Source organism: Ceratotherium simum, chromosome 1 (genome assembly GCF_057802395.1).
Source record: "Ceratotherium simum simum isolate JZ-2026a chromosome 1, ASM5780239v1, whole genome shotgun sequence".
Classification (NCBI taxonomy): Eukaryota; Metazoa; Chordata; class Mammalia; order Perissodactyla; family Rhinocerotidae; genus Ceratotherium; species Ceratotherium simum.
The window spans coordinates 67754164-67771780 of record NC_141900.1 but is presented as its reverse complement, the minus strand read 5'-3'; the positions used below and the strand labels follow the sequence as shown (position 1 = coordinate 67771780).

Here is a 17617-nt window from a genome sequence, read left to right as displayed (position 1 = left end):
CTACCTGGAGATGATTTTTGTGGATGGTGTGAGGTAGGGAGTCATAATTCATTTTTTCCAGATGCATATACAATTGGCCCAGCACAAATTATTGAAAATTTTTTCCACTGTAGTGTCACCTTTTTCATAAATCTAGTGACGGTATATACAGGTCTGTGTCTGGACTCGCTATTCTATTCCATTGTCTTTTTTTTTTGTTTAATCCATAAACCAATATCAAGCTGTTTTAATTACTGTCATTTTATGTCTTTCTATCTGAAAATATAATTCCTCCAAATTTGTCATGTTAGCTAAATACAATAATAATTATTTTGCTATTAAAACTGGTAATGACTAGCCTTTATTGAGTGCCATTTTATCTGTTAATATATGAATCACTTATTGCTTTACATTTAATCCTAGCAGCAATCTGATGAGATAGGACGCATTGTCTTTTTTTTTTTTTTTTTTTTTTTAATGAGGCAATTGAGGTTCAGAGGAAGTATAAGTTGATCAAGGTCACATTACCGTTAAATATTGACACCAAGATTTGCAGCCAGGCCATCCTTGCTCCAGAACCTCTGCTCTTTTATTAACACACACTGCATGCCTGGGATGTGGCCTCAGGTTGTTCTTGCTGAATTAGCTGTCTTTTGGTTCTAGAATCTGATTTTCAGCCCTAATAGTAGTCGGTATTTTTGTCTCTCTCCATGTCCTTAAAAAAAGGCCCAAAGAGAAGGTGAACAATGGAGCATTGGATTAGCTACTGTGTGTGTTTTCACTGTAGATTTCATACTATTTTTAGGCATGATAGAGGATAGAAAAGAATCTCCAGAGTTCTATTAAACCAGGCTTCAGGAGCTAGGAAGAGCTGAGCAGTGTCCAAGCCTCTGATCCCCTATCCTGAAATAGCAGGGGTGAGAGCTTCTACAAGGCAGAACTCAGCAGCAGTGGGGGAGCTTCAAATTCTTTGCCCTCATGCTCCTCTTTTCACTTCTTCCACCTACAAAAGGTTCTGAACTTTTAAAATCTTCCCACACAGTAGCAAAACTCCAAAACCAAGCTATTAAAGAATACCAGATCTAAAAATAGAAAACTCAAAGGCTACAGAGTAAGATTTTCTGCAAAGGTATAAAGGTATAAATATACATTTGCATCTGAGAATTCATAAATATATTATCCAGACTGACCCTAGAGCCACAAATAGTTCTAATCTGAGTTTCCATGCTGTGAATAACTAGTAAGATTTTACAATTGCTCTGGTGGTTTTCATGTATTCAATGCTTTTGTGTGTATATGATTTATCCCCTTCTTCCTGTAGCTCATAGTTTTAAAACAAAATGCCCTTTGTATTAGACCAGCGCTTATCTCTCTTTTGGTAAAAATATTCAGAATTTTCCTGGATCCTCCCTAATCTGCGTCCCTGTAGTCACTTGTAAATGAGTTCACAGTTTCTCTTAACATAGCAAGGGTCATAAAAAGCGTGGAACAGAGCTTTTCAGCATCTCAAAAATTATATTTGTCTTAGAAAATTCCCATGAAAGAGCAGAAATTATGTGCATTTGCCTGTGTCATCTTGTCATTCTATCTTTAGTCAAGTAATTTTCTTATGTAATGGTCTGCAGTAGGTGATATTAATAGGTTAAAAGGGTGTAAGAACAACTAACAATTTTCTGTAAATACTAGTTCATCAAACATTTTCTAAGCCTATCAAATGCCACTTTGATGGCTTAACACCCTAAATGAAATGTGTAGGCCTCTTGTCATTTAAGGAAATAATAATTTAGGAAATAAAGTTCAGTGCAGGAGCAATCTCTAAGTTCTATAATTATTGAGTGGCATTAGGGAGCTGAAAATACATTATCTGGTGTGTGAGTGAGTGTATGTGTGTGCATGTGTGTGAGTGTGTGTGTAGTCTTAGAATTTTAGACTTAGCAGGAACTTTATCAACCTATCTCATTTACAGGCAGGAAACCTGGAGCCCAGGGAGCTGAGATGACCTTCTCAAGGTCACAGGGCAGTACTAGAACCCGTTCTCTGTACTCGTCTTTCCTTGTTTACTTGCTGCGCTGCAGTAGCCCTTGTTCTCTGAAACTCTAACGACAGTACCTGCCTCACCTCACATTATACAATGGAAAATAGAAACAAATCTCTTTTCTTCTTCTTCTTCTTTTTTTTTTTTTCTGAGGAAGATCAGCCCTGAGCTAACATCTGCCAATCCTCCTCTTTTTGCCGAGGAAGACTGGCCCTGGGCTAACATCCGTGCCCATCTTCCTCTACTTTCTATGGGACGCCGCCACAGCACGGCCTGACAAGCAGTGCGTCGGTGCACGCCCGGGATCCGAACCCGAGCCTCCAGCAGTGGAGCACGCGCACTTAACCACTACACCATGGGGCTGGCCCCAACAAATCTCTTTTGAAAGGCAAAGTGCTACGTAAGTGCACAGAATTTGTATTTTTATTTTTAAAACATATGTGCATGGATTATAGCTGCTTTCAAAGCTGGCCTGTTTATAAATGAATTAGATGCCAGCAAATTAATAAGAATCCATTTTATCCTCATACCTGAAAATACCTTAATATTCCTGACTTAAAAGACCATTAAGTTGACTCATTTTAAATTGTACAGTAGAATCTCATTGTGTTAAAAATAATATGCTTAAAAAACAATTTTGTTTTAAAAAAATGTCTTACTATTTTTGTCTCATTGAAAGTTTCTCTCTAAATTTCATTTATAAAATCATTGCCTGGTAATTCAATACTTTTTTTCTCAGTAAGTGTTTTTATTTTCCCTACAAAGCTCTGATAACTTCACCCTCTCTGCTTTTATTTGTTTGTTTGTTTAAACCTCTGAGTTAAAGACCCTATTCTTGAGACTTAGTCCATCCCTGTATGCTATGCAAGCTCACATTTGTCAATGAGATGGCCCAGGCCAGGGTCCACCTGATATACGGTGAACATGATAATCCTGTTGGCTCACACTTGCGTTGTGCTAACTTCTTATAGTGACTCCCATTTAATCCTCACAGCAACCTGATGAAGTTCATACTGCTGTTGCCCCCAGTTTACAGATGAAAAGACTGAAGCATGGACAGATGAAGTGGCTTGCCCAGGTGACTCAGCAGTGGGTGATAGAATCAGGGTTTGAACCCCAGCAGTTTGGCTCCCAGCGTCTTTGCCCTCTTTCTGCCATCATGAACTCTCGGGCAAGCCATTTTGCCTTTCTCACTGCTCTTACCTTACAAAGTGGGAAAGGAAAACAGATCCAATAATCTGGATGTGTTCTTCCTGCCTGATAATTCTCAATCATGAATATCTGTAATTTGAACATATTAGAGGAAAAATTTATATTAATACTTAATACTTTATCCTTGCCTATAATACAGGAATACCCTTAAAACAGGGAGTCATAAATCCCAAAATACATCAAATTCTTTTCATTGTTTGTTATGTAACATGTCAAGGAACAAATTGTTTTTGATTTATTGTTTGCCCATTCCTCACTGCAAGGGATGAGTCTTTTAAAGAAGTCTAGGATGATAGCTAGCCATTTGGAAGTTGACAACACTGGCTCTGGTTATAGAATGCTGGGTTTGATTCCTGGACCTTTCACTGCAAGTTTCTTAACTTTCACTATTCCTCAGTTTTCTATCTGATAGCGATGATAGTAGTACCTTTGTTGTTACTGAGGATTCAGAGAGTCAACAACAACAACAAAAATTTGTAACTTTGGTGATGGATGTTAACTAGACGTATTGTGGTGATCATTTCCCAGTATATACAAATATTAAATCATTATGTTGTACACCTGAGACCAATAGAATGTTATGTGTCAATTATCCCTCAATAATAAAAAAAAAACAAGAATGATTGGTAGAGCCCACCCCCTCCATATCAATAGGACCCCAAAGTCCATTTACCAGATTTTTCTTTCCTTCTTTATATCCTAGAATTATCAAAGTCTTTAAGAAGCTATATAATGCACTGATAATGGTGATAAAAATAATACCTAATAGCCACTGGTTACTAAGCCTATACTATGTGCTAGGCACCTTACCACACACTTTATATACATAATCTAATTTGATGCTTACAAACCTTATATGGTCATATATTTTACAGATGAAGAAACGGATTCAGGGATTTTAATTGTCTAAGGTTACATAGTATACTAAGGATCATCAAATTTGGTCTTTGAGTGCAGGTCCACCATCCTGCTTCCTCATTCCTACTTCTTCTATGGCCTCCAGTAATCTTTAACATGTGCTCTCTTATGCTAATGACTGTGTGCTTGCATTAGTTTAAGTTTTCCATATCAGTAATTTCATATGTGTAAGAGTAAGAGAAAACCTGGAAACAGCGGCTTAAACAAATCATGTACAAAGAATTCCTCAGGGGAGCATTTCGGGGTTTGTATGGTCACTTCACAGTGTCATCAGGAGCTCCTTCTAAGTCTCTACTCTAGGGTATAACCCTCATTTTTATGCTGACAAAATAGCTGCAGGAGCTACAGTCATCACTCCTGTGTTCCAAACATAGAGAAGTTGAAGTGTGAAGGCAGAGGCAAAAGGGACAAGCCAATCAAGTCTTCCCCCCTTTTAAAGGTCTTTCCTGGAAACTCTACCCAGCAATTTTCATTTATCTATTATTCGTTGGAATCGGGTCATAATGACCACTCTTAGTTATAAGAGAGGATGGGAGATGTAGTTTTTTTCAGGTGGGCACATTGTTGCAATGAACAAAATTAGAGTTCTATTAACACAGAACTCAACCTGTTAGTTTCTTGAAATAAGCTGAATAAATTCATCCAGTGTGACTCTTCGCCAGTGACTGACTATCTGGGGGAAATTTGGCATGTGGCAAAAGCTGAGAATATCTTGAGGAAGGTAAAAGAGTTGGTTCAGTAGAAATTAGAACCAGGTAGACTATTTCTTGTGTACTTAAGAGAGTTGTAAAGAGTGCAGCTTGACCTGACCCAGGGAAAGAAGTAAGATCCAGAAGAGGAGTGTAACCCTGGTGTCTGGCCACACACCGACTTGTGTGAGCAGTGCGGGATAGGTTGTGGAGAGACCAAAGAAAAGACTAGAGATGGTGTACAAGACATAAAGGTTTATTGGGCCTTCCTTATGGGGAATGTCCAGGAGTGGCCAGCTGGACAGAGTTGTGCACCTGCACCCACTACCATGAGCAGGGACGGGCTTGCTATATAGACAGGGGAACAAAGGCTACGTGCTTGCCAAGAGCGTCTGTCCTTGCATGGCCAGCATTCTAAGGATCAGTAGCTCACAAGGAAGGGCTCTGTGTTCCCTCAAGATGTGATGTTCTGTGAGAGAAACAGTTACAATACCGGATGATTGGCAGCCTGCCCAGAATGGGGCCAGAAGGACCCATGGTTAAGATAGGGCATGTAGGCTAGTGCCCCTCCACCTGGTGATTTGAATCTAACTCCACTCAGACCACAACTATTTGGGAGAAAGTAGAGGAATCCCAGACTCTAAATACACCCTAAGCATTAGTGAAGTTGTGCCACTTGTAAGATTTTACTTCATAAATATTTTCTGTGGGTGGAAAAGCAGTTTTTTCAGATTTGTGTTGGGGAGAGAGGGTGCAGTGGAGGCAGGGTTAATTGGGAAACAGAATGAGGAAATGAGTGCAACAGAACAACGATGGGCTTGGGAGCGAAGTTGACCTGAGTTTGTATCCCAGCTCTACCACTTGCAAGCCATGTGACCTTGGAAAAGTCACCCAACCTTTCTAACTTTCCTATTTCTAATTTAAAAAAAAAAAAGAAATTGATGATATCTTCTTCATGTGCTTGTTGTAATAAGTAACAATAATGTAGATCCAGAGCCTGACATGTGGCTGGTGGTGGTGGTATGGCTGTTGTCGGTACTGCTATCACATGGCAAGTGTTGTCCATCAGCAGGTTCTGGCTGTGCACTTGCTGTGAGCCCCATTGGACTGCTGGTCAAGATCCTGGTTTCTGTTGAAGGAAGAGTGCAAAGAGATCTAGGAGAGTGAGTGGAGAAGTTAATTTTCAAAGCAGCAGTCACAAGGAAATGCCCTGAGCTCTTGATGTCAACTAAGGAAGTCTGCTGTTGGGTCAACTAAACTGTGGGTTTCAAATGCTCATTTGGGGCCACTTAAAAAAAAGCTCATGTAATGAGGGTTAGTGTAATGCCTGCAGAGTTGTTGGCGCATCATACGCACCCAACAAATATTCCCTATTATTAATGATGTTGCTTCCTTCCTTCTTCACTCAAGCAAGAGCAAGGCTCGTTGGTCTCATTTTGTGTGGCTGTCTCAGCTTCAGTAATCCCATAAAAACTTTAACTAGGGCATAAAGTACATGTATAATCACACTAGGCCCACAAAAGATAACGTGATTAATAACGAGTACTTGGATGGCAATAGTGTTTTAAAGTGCTTCTGTAGACTTGTAAATTTAATTGGCTTCAGTGCTTATGAGAGTGAGACTGACAGGAAGCACACAATCCACCTGTGTTTCCCTTCCAAGTTCCTTAAATAGCTTTGGGTTTCAGGTCAGAACTTCACTTTCGCCATCTCCCTGCCAGTAACACAGGCTGGGGGTGGGGTGACTTACATGTTCTTGCCTCTGATTTCTGAAATGTGAACAAGCTTGACTAGGTATTGGGGGGAAATCAAAGAACAACCCGTGTTCCTGGAAACAATACGCTGGCACAACATTCGTCATCATCACCGCCACCTCTCTCCGTATTTGCGTCAACTTTAATCCTTTCAAATCGCTTTCCCCTGAATCATAACATTTGATCCTCTCTGAAGCTTATGGAGAAGGCAGAGGAGATTTCATTTCCATTTTTTAGTTAAGAAGATTGAGGATCAGAAAGGTGACGTGACTTGCTCCTGATTGGCATGGGCTGGACTTCAACCCAAATCTTCTGCCCCCAAAACCAAACCAAACCTTTTCTACATGACTACACGTTGCTGCTAGCCTGTTCCCTTACTTTGTCTGGAAGAAAACCACATTCATTTATCTTCATAGTGGGTTGCACCCTTCGGAAGCGGTGAGCTATACACACATGCAGCACTTTATTGTTGTTTTAAATTGTTTCAGAGGTCTGGAATTCATCTTATTGATAAAGGTTGAAGATAGAAGAGGTTGGTGTATAATAGCTGGTGGCCCTGCCAGAGCAGAGCGTGTCCCCTTAGATTTGATCAGGGTTCATTCCCTGGCAGCCTACACCAGAGCATTCTCTGTAAGTGGAGTTGGTGTTCAACCACATAGGGGGCACCAGTGCTTTCCCCAAGTACAGAAGGTCTCTACTGTAAACATGACTACTGCTGGGTTTCCGGACCTTAAAATTCACCATTTGGGGCCTTGAAGATGAATTAGTCTTTAAAGAAATTCCAATTAAAATAGAAATTCTTTCACTGTACCTAACAACTTACATATTTGTGTGTGTGTGTGTGTGTGAGGAAGATCAGCCCTGAGCTAACATCCATGCTAATCCTCCTCTTTTTGCTGAGGAAGACTGGCTTTGAGCTAACATCTATTGCCAGTCCTCCTCCTTTTTTTTTTTTTCCCCAAAGCCCCAGTAGATAGTTGTATGTCATAGCTGCACATGCTTCTAGTTGCTGTATGTGGGACGTGGCCTCAGCATGGCCGGAGAAGCGGTGCGTCGGTGCGCGCCCGGGATCGGAACCCAGGCCGCCAGTAGCGGAGCGCACGCACTTAACCACTAAGCCACGGGGCTGGCCCTACATATTTGTTTTTTAAAAGCCTTAGAATATGGTTTGGGGATCACAAAGCCTAGCTCCTTGGGCTCCAGTGTCCTCATCCATGAGACATGAGCAGTAAGAGGCACCGTAAAGATCAAATGAGATGTATGTAAAAAGGCTATAAAGATGTAAGCTTAACAGAGAGCTGGGAAGAAGGGATGGGCTGGAGTGCTGGACTGGGAAGGAGGAGAGTGGTGGGCACACCTAGAGCTCAGAGCACTGGGTCTAACCCGAGGAAGCTCTGCAATGGGGAGGCTCGAAGGCAGTCTGGCTGACTTCATAGTTTTGTCCAGAACCGGACCAGTTTCGGCCTTCAAAGCCATTTGGGTTGCCTTGACCTCCAGCCATCTGTGTCTGGAAATGTAAAGCAAATGGTTAATGGCATCAGATGGTTAATGATCGCAAAAGTCCCCTGCTCACTGCCTAAAGAGAGAAAAGAGCCCCCTGGAGAAATCATCAAGGATGCTATTTTCAAAGTTGCAATTAATTGTATATTTGGGAAAGCTCATCTTCTGCCAGTTATTCTTTGAGAAAGGGGAAATTAAGGGTGATGGAGTAGCTGTGACTGAGAGGGCAGTTTGAATAGTCTTTATATGGCCAAGAGGGCAGATACAGAGCTCATATTCAACACCAGGGATCCTGGAACAAAGCTATAAGAGTCATGTTATGGGTGGATTGGGAGCTGACTTCCTTCAGTCAAAATACGTGCCTAAGAGTAGGTCTGACCATCTGACCCTAAACTTCCAAGTTGCACCAGGACTATCCTTAGGTTGCTTTTTCAAAATGCCTTTTTTCCCCTGTGGCTTAAGCCAAATATGCCTCCCGTCATCTCTCTTTGGGACATCTACATATGGCTGTGTCCTCTCATTTCACTTTTCAAACTTCCCCCCTTATTTCCCTTCTCTTTTCTTCAGCTAGTGAGACCTGCAACGACTTCCACCCGATGTTCTTCACCCACGACAGATCCTTTGAGGAGTTTTTCTGCATCTGTATCCAGCTCCTGAACAAGACATGGAAGGAAATGAGGGCAACTTCTGAAGACTTCAACAAGGTAAGGTTAAACTGAAGCAGAGGCAGTAGCTTCCTGTGTCCCCAAAGGAGTCTCACCTTTGCGTGGTCCCTTAGCTGTGTGGAAGGCAGTTGGCAAATTGGGAAAATGAGGAAGACTGTGATTTCAGGTTGCTTTGAGAATGGAGAAAGAAAGACATACCTACATAGACATGAAGCTGTGTGTTGGTGGTGCTCTCAGCTCCCTAAGGATAAGCTTGGTGCAGCTTTGTTCCTTTTGGCTTACTAAGCTGGAAAGGCACCAGCAGAGACCCTTTCTTGAGAAGCATTGTCTAGATGAACTTTTTCCTTTAATGGCATTAATCTGGGATGCCTTGTTATTGCAAGATCTATTGGGGAAAATGCCTTCCCTCCACCTGTACAAGTGGCTGCCATGGAGAGAATGAGATCAGGAAGACTGCTCTGTCGAGGTCACTTGGTTTCTTTGTGGGTTATGAATGTGTTGAGATAATCTGCCCTTTGCTGTGTCATAAAGGGTTTTTATTAAAATGCAAGATCTCTTTCCTGGAGTTAAGTTTATATGGAACATTTCTGGTTTACAGAAAGCATTTGATTCTTTGAATGGAGATGTCCTTCGGTTTTCTATGAGAGTGTAATTTCACATTTCTGTTTGTGAGTGGATGTTGGGTGGAGAGAAGAATGTTGACCAGTTTAGAGGAAGCAGAAGTGCCATGTATGCTTTTCAAGATAAACAAAATCTTTATCCTTAGATAAAGGCCTTGTTAACAATAATAACATGGCTGATAAAAAGTGATGGTTGGTACAGGTGTATTTAGGCCTTCCATATCTCTATTTTGCTACTGGGTATGGCTCTGGGTATGGTTGGCCCCATCACCCATGCCCACTGACCTGGCACTAGGGACATGACTCTTTCTAAGAGTCTAAAGGTCTGGTCTCACAGTCATCCTGTGGGGCCTTCATGGGCTTGTGCTTGAGACATAACATAATATCTGAATTCCAACTCTACTTGATATTCTTGTTGATCTTTGTCTCTCTGTCACCTTTTCTCTGAATTCACATCCATCCTTTTCCACCATATTTCTGATTTGTGGCATCTTAAACCAATATTGATTGAAAAGAAAGAAAACAAGGAAAAGGAAATGATGCTCTTCCCTAAGCCTTAGACAGGTTCTAACCTGACTGTCTCAATCAGCATAACAAACTTACCTGCAGTTATAGCAGGCGAACGCCGTTCCATCTCAGTCGTCATGTGCCGTCTATTTAATTTATTGAAACCAGCTCCAGTGATGCCCCTTTATGAAGATCACTGATCTTGAGGCTGCCAGCTAGAGCTGCCAAGGGTCTGAGCAGCTATGCCCAAGGACAGGCATGATTCAGGAAGGGAAGTGGAGGAAAGAAGCCCATTAATTCCCTTGTGATTATAACTACAGCTTCCTTGATTATGAGAGAGTTTGCAATTCAGGTGCAAACATCCCTGGGAGAGAGGAAAGGAGCAGGGAGACCTTTCTGTATAATCAAGCCAGAAAAAGTGGGGAGTTAAATCAATAGTCTCTGAAATGGCCACGGCCACCTTGCCCCTGGATCAGTTAACTCTTCATGTACCGCAGTGTTTCTGAAAGCCATCTGGTCCTCAGCTTTCACGTGCCGGAGACACCCATTCCTCCCGGAGAAGGAGGCCTCACTGGCTGTCATGTGTTCTGACATCAGGTGTCTGTCTTCTGTCTGAGAGGATTTCATTCCTCCTGCTTCTCCTGAATTACAGAAATTGACATTTTTATAAATGGCAATAATGCATGTGTTGTTGTTGATCTACGCATAGGTAGGGTATGTAGAAAATATTACCACATTCTTGCATAGGAATGGCCCAAGGGGATGAGCATTTAGACACTTAATCCTATAGAACTTAAAGTTTAGGACATGAATCCCCAAAAATAGATCATTAGCAAGGGAAACCAGAGGCCTCAGTCTGGAGGAGGTGAGCAGGGCTGGAGGAGGCAGGTGAGCAAGGCTCTCCGGTCTGTGTGGTTCATCATGGCCATGTGCTCATGTTGGTGGCGATGATATCCTGCCTGTGCAGGGTGCAGTCCTGCCAGGTGATAGCAAGCTCGCAAAGTGTCACTCTGAAACTTTTTCCATAATTACCTTATATGGTTGCAAAAACTCTCTTCAGCAAGATCTAAGAGCCAGGTTTCTCATTGTGGGCCTAGTGCCATATTTTTGCATTGTCTACAAATCATAGTCATTAGTCTGGTGTTACACATATGCTGCCAAGTAGTGGTGGCAGTTTATGGCTGTTGACATGCAGCGAGAGGCCTGAGAGTCAGAGGGTCCTACCCCATGTACACGTCTCCATCGGTCAAGAGTGGATATCAGGCAAGGATCAGGGATGTGAATAACAAGGGATTTAAGTTTTCTGCATTAAATATTTTTGCTATGTTTGCTTTTTTTTTTTTTTAGTACTATGCATGCCTTACTTCTGATGCCTTTTTAGTACTATGATGCCTTACTGATAAATAAAAAAGTATATATCAGTTATATACTGATATCAGTATATATCAGTTATATACTTTTTTATCATGTGTGTATTCGTTTTCTATTATTGCTGTAACAAATTACCACAAACTTTATAGTTTAAACAATACAAATATATTATCTTACAGTTCCATAGTTCCCAAGCCAAAAATGGGGTCCACTGGGTTAAAGCCAAGGTGTCAGCAGAGCTGTGTTCCTTTCTGGAGAGTCTAGGGAGGAATCCATTTCCTTGCCTTTTCCAGGTTCTAGAAGCCACCCCATTCCTTGGCTCATGGCCATTTTGTCCATCTTCAAAGCTAGCAATCATAGGTCCAGCATCACATCTCATCACTCTGATCCCTCTTCTGCCTCAATCTTTCAGTTTTAAGGACCCCTGTGATTACATTGGATCACCTGGATAGTCCAGGATAATCTTCCCTATTTTAAGGTCAGCTGATTAGCAACCTCAATTCCATCTGCAACCTAAATTCCCCTTTGACATATAAGGTAACATATTCACAGATTCTGGGGGTTAGAACATGTGCATCAATGGAAGATGAGCATTATTCTGTCTACCATAATGTGTATTTCAATTGTCCATATATTAGATTTGTAGGTGTGTGTATCAATTTAAGTTAATGAATCATGGACAGATGAGCTTGTTGTTGTTGTTCTTTTTGCTGGTAGACCTGCATAATATCAGTCGCGGAGTTCTGCTAGTGGTTTCTCAAATACAGATATCATTATGTCCCTTTTCTTTTATGTCCCTGTTCTGCCCCCACCAGACTTTTAAGAAGAGAAAGGCCCTGTGTGAGGGCCTCTAGTTCAGTGTGAAGAATGTCTTTCTGATATTTTTCCTGCTGCTTGTCTATCAGCCTCTGCTCCGCTTTACCAGATAATAAATTGGAAAAGAAAGAAGAGCTGAAATTTTAATCAGTTCACTTTTCTTCTTGTTATTAACTTGGTAGCAGCAGCAATTGAATTTAGGAACAAATGTGGATTTGGTGTTACTGGTAGATTTAATGTGTTTCTTGTTTCTTTAGATTGTCCAAATATGAATTCATAAATATCTTAAAAGAACCCAATATGAGACATAATTTCTTTTGAACTTTTTTGGACCTCATCTCAGGCTCTGGCCACTTTGAACAGAAGCATAGATGGCAGATTTAACTGTCCACCTGAGACCCAAGGTTCTATAACAAGTGCTTAGCTATCTGCCTTCTATAGCTCATTACTGGAGAAGCAGTATCCTTCAATACAAAATTTTGATTTTTTCCAACAAACAGTACTAGATTCCAGCAGACACCAGAATCTCTTCTACAACCCACCTTACTTGGATCCTAGTTTGTAGTCTAGTGCTTGGTAGTTAATGCTACTGTCAGAAGTGAGTGTTTGGAAAAGCAGCTGTCTTCCTGCTCCTCCAGACTTGGGAAGCAGCAGATGGGATGTTTTTTATTTATATAAGAGAAGTAGAATTAGAGAGTCATTAAAATATTTATGCTTTGAAAAGTACTTTCTTTCAGTTTCTCAATATAGCAGCCTCTGCAGAATAATCTATTGATTCAGGCCATTGAGTTTGTAGTCTATGTTTTTGCCTTTTATTACCAATATTTTAGAGCATGCATTATTCATTTTTATGGGCATTAGAGAGGGCTGAACTGCAGCTGGATACCTCAGCACACAAGTGGCCCCATAATCATTTCGTTGGTGCCCTCACTTTTGAGGAGGGTAGGAAAGAGGATGCAAACGATTTAGATATTTCAGGTACGGATCTCATTTAAAGCTTTTGTCACTGACTGCTCTACTTTAAAAATTCTGACATGGGTATGCGCATCAAAATCTATATTTGTGTGTGGCAGTGTTTCTCAATCTTGCCTGTATGTTAGAATCACCTGGGGCACTTTTGAAACCCCTGTTATCTCAGTGCCCAGTTATACCACAGACCAATCTTTGGAGCGGGACCAAAGCTATCAATGAATATTTTCATTAAGGTAGATTTGATCACTAAAGGTGAATCATGTCCATGGAATTTCCATCAGTTGTCACACATGGCACATGTCACCAGCTAGTATGAATTGCATGCATTGGTGAAGTAGTATGTCCATTGGTCTGCAAGGCTCCGTTTCTAATCCTGGTTCTGCCGTTCAGGAGCTCTATGCCTGAAAATTAAAAAAAAAAAATTAAAAAGTGGATACCAGTATTTCATCAGCCTCTCTTATGATGGTGTGCTATTAAGTTGAAGTAATAAATGTAAAAATGCTTTAAAGAAGTAAAATGTCGTACGCAGTTGTAAAGTGTTCTTTTTGCAAGTGATAAGATAAATCCTGTCTGTGAAAAATGAGTAAATTGCCCTTTTCAAAAGAAGACTTTTTTTGGTCATTATATTAAAAAAAAAGAAAGAAAAATGAAACTGTCTATGTACCCCAAATTAAGTTCTGAACTGAATTAAATAACTCATTTAACTTTGGCAGAAATAGGGTTTAAGCCGAAAATTTCATGGATTTTGGCGATGTCTTCCTCCAAACAACTTTATTAGGCACCTTAGTTTTTCATGTGACAAGCCATGGGTAGCAGCCTAAAAATCAGCAAGTCCCACAATTGTCAGGTAGCTCAGGCCCCCCCAGCAGTTACCTAGTTGCCCAGACCTCTCCGGGGATGGCTGAGCCTTCTAGATACCATCAAAATATTTGTTCATAGTGTTGGTGTTACTTGAGATGCTATCAAAATCGGCATCGAAAACCAAGATCAAATGACTTTGCCATGCTTTCAAATTACCCAAATGGAAGAAACTAATGATTTGATAAATGTAGTCACTTCCGAGCAAAAGCGCTATGTTAAAACTTTACCCAGCAGCATAATAAGCAAAGCACACACAACAGAGGTTAGAGTCTCAGGCTCGCAGATGAGAAACCATCTCTTGAAATAGGAGTAACTGCACGGGGAGAACCCAGGCCCATTGAACAAAGCCACAGCTGCCCCTGGCTACGCTACAGGCTTCATCTGAGTCAGTGGGGGAAAATCTCAGTGAGGAAGAATTGGAGAGCAGGACAGAGAAAACATCCTGGGAAGTCCCTTGGAAGATTATCCGTGGAAAATAGCTACTAACCAGTCACATCTAACGGACTATGATGTGGCATAGAAAAGGGATTCTTTGAAGCCTTAAAGGCAGCGATCGCATGAATAAAAAAGGGAAATATCTTTGCTCCCCAAGCTGTTTCCAGCTTACTGACTTTCTATGCCTGCTTTTCAGGGGGCAATTATATATTCCGGAGTCCCCTTCCTAGGCCAGCTCAACTTCATAGTGGTGCAGACGGCACTCGCTCTGCTGGTTAGCGGGCTTGCCTAGGAAATGAAAGGTGGTCTGTAACTCTTGCCATGAATAAACATGAATCTCCTGATTTGCATGAGGCAGGTGACTGTAAAATATCTTGGAGCAACTTGTGAAAGGCGGCTTTGTGCCTCTGAGCCCAAGGGAAGCTGGGGAGGACTCAGCGTTGTTTATCTTCATTAGAATTCCATCTAGTGCTGCTGTTACTGATCTGAACCAGGCCTGGTGTGGCTAATAAAGTAGGTGTACGCTTTAATTGAAACATGAATATTTAAGTAGAGAAGTCTTTTAAAGGGCCCTAATGTCGTACAATGAGGTTATCCATTTTTCAGCTGTCTAAGCCATTTATGAGTATTTATTCAAAAGGCTTTGCATGTTTCATAAAGGTCTTTAGGTTTGGCATGAAGGAAATCAAACCTTCTCTAGAAGCAAATGCATTATATGAATAGATTTATTTTTTCCTTTGATGTTTCCTGTTGGATAGGTAACAAATGGTTTCATGTGTGTGTTTAAGTGAGTGCTTTTAAGCTATTCACTTAAGGTAGTGGTACCCTTTTTCATGGAATTTGCCACTTTGGTTGGACAGTATTCAATGAATGTCTCCTACTGTCCTCATCAATATCAATTATGCTACGTAGAGACAGCGGAGAGACTCAGAAAGAGGCCAACTTTACTAACTTATTTTTTTCTGAGAGGTTTCTTTTTAAATAGACCCCAGTGTGTACACTTTCTAAAAAGAAATGTATTAATTACAGGTCACGTGTGCCTGACCCAGACAGGGAGGTCACGTGGTGTGGAGCGCTGTTTCTCACTTTTTTACATTACCACTCCCCGCACAAGCTTTTGTAGACAATTTCCCTAATCACCCTTCCCGTGAAATTTTAATTACACAGATATATTGTTATCTGTTTATGTAATGTATGTATATCTGTGCTTTATACATAAAAAGATTAAGAATTTTGCTCCTCCAAGAACCAATTTTTGCCCCTTGGGGGCACTATCCCCCGCCTCCCTCATTGAAAATACAAGATGGAGAGGGAAGAACCAAGGCTGAGAGCTGGTGGGAGAGTCTGGTGGCATTTCCAGTGTGGCCCCTCACCAGCATTGTGACCTTGAGCATGTTCTTTAGGTGCCTGTAAACTGATAGAGCAATAGCAACAACAACAATAATACAACCATGGTATTGAAGTCACTGAAGATGAGGTCATCAAAGATTGGCTTTGTGAATTTCCCCATACAGATGGGAGGTGCTGATCTTAGCAGATAAAACCTAAATTCGCAGTAATTTCCACTTGCTTGTGCAGGATAATTGAGCTGCTTTGATTTCTCAGGGTAGTTTGTTCAGGTATCTATAAAGACAGCTTTTTCTCATATCTCTGTATGTATCCATTGAACTTTGGTTTGGCCACAAAAGGAAATTTTATCACAATGGGGACAAATTCCTAGGTAAGGGAGAAGTCCTCCTGTGCAGTTTCCTGATGGTGAGGGACGCTCTTCCCCAGCCTGCCCATAGATGTACTGCAAATGACACAGGGGCTTAGCTGAATCTCAGAGGCAGGGCACACTGGTCATTCAAGAACCCATGTCCCTCCTGCCAGCTGGATCACCTTGTGCAAGGGGTTCAGCCCTGTCAGCTTCAGATTCTTCATCTGTGATATGGGGATAGGAAAATTACCATAGCAAGGTGGACTCCTAGCCCTGGACCATGTCAGGCAGATAAACTACTTGGCTCAGTCCAGCCTGGAGCAAGCATCAGATGAAACAGGATTCTAAATGCCCCTGAAAAGGAAAAGGATACTCATGGCAATGCTGATGGCAAACACTTTCAGAAAAGGTAGACAAGCTTCTCCCTGGGATTTAGTGATTAACTTAATAGAACGCTCATCTCAGTGTGCCGTCTTAGTGTCTGCAGCTGTACAGGGTCCGAGTGACTTTTATGAGAAACAGGGATGACCATAAAGTGGTCCGTTTCCAGGGACTGTCCTGGGGTCGTGCCATTAACATCCCAGCCATATGTCCTCATGAAGGGGGAGTATAGGAGGATCCCAAGTTATCCAGAAAGAGTTAGATTCTGTTGACTCTGCTCATGTAATTTCCAGAAGAAATCTTTCAACTGTTTAAAATCTGTTTAAAGTTTAACTGTTAGGGTTAGTTGGCTGAAAACACTGCTAACATGTTTTACTTTCTCGACATTCTCTATAACTGGAGCATTTATAAAAATGCTATTTACCATGATTGAGTATTATGAACGATTTTGGATAAGCCTGACAATAGTAAAGATATATCTTGGGAGTTCCTTTGTGTGCAAGGTCTGGCTCAGAGTTCTTCTCATTTCCAGAGTCTTCCTAGAGTCAGTGTATCTTTCTTTGCATATGTAACATGTACTAAATTGAGACTTGCCAATTATGAGAAGAAAAGAATTGATAGGTTCTTCTGCTGGACAGCAGTGAGATATCAGTCCGTTGGTTCAATTGCAGACCATCCCTGAACATGAAAATAATGCTGACTCTTTAAGTTAGCTGCTCTATTTAACTCTAGTCAGTGACTTCTGAAACTTCTTTCCCTTTTATTAACTACACTTTGGGTTGCTGTATGAGCTGTTACCTGATTCCTGTGACCTGAATTCCATATTCCAGGGTGGATTATATGAGGGATTTGATAATGACACAGAAACCATTTTATTAGTATATGTCCAATTAAAAGGAAATTACCTACATTTTAAGTAAGGCATAATGAGATTTAGGCATTTTAAATGAAAGGGCAAATAGGAATCAGAGTTTGATAGCTAAGAAGAGTACCATTAGATGGGAGTCTCTCATGAAATGCAAGTCCTCCTTGATTTAAAAGAAAATATTTATCTCGTAATTGCAAAGTAAATGATGTTAAACGGGAGCTGAGAATACGCTTTTACAAAAGGATGCGCTTCCTAAGGTGGAACAGAAAAAGAGAAAGGTGCTGTCATATAGGTGCTCCTTCTTGCCCACTGAGGGTGCCAGATCTTGGGGTGGG

General features: G+C 41.1%; 1 protein-coding gene across 3 annotated transcripts in view; it reads left to right on the top strand.

Annotated features, from left to right (window-relative positions):
• The window catches only part of ELMO1 (engulfment and cell motility 1), a 536712-nt gene that overhangs the window by 370045 nt on the left and 149050 nt on the right, over positions 1 to 17617 (top strand). For all 3 annotated transcript variants that reach the window (XM_004418819.3, XM_087429603.1, XM_087429606.1), the window contains one exon: positions 8655 to 8791. In XM_004418819.3, coding sequence (XP_004418876.1) covers positions 8655 to 8791 — 137 coding nt within the window. The remainder of the gene's footprint in view (positions 1 to 8654; positions 8792 to 17617) is intronic.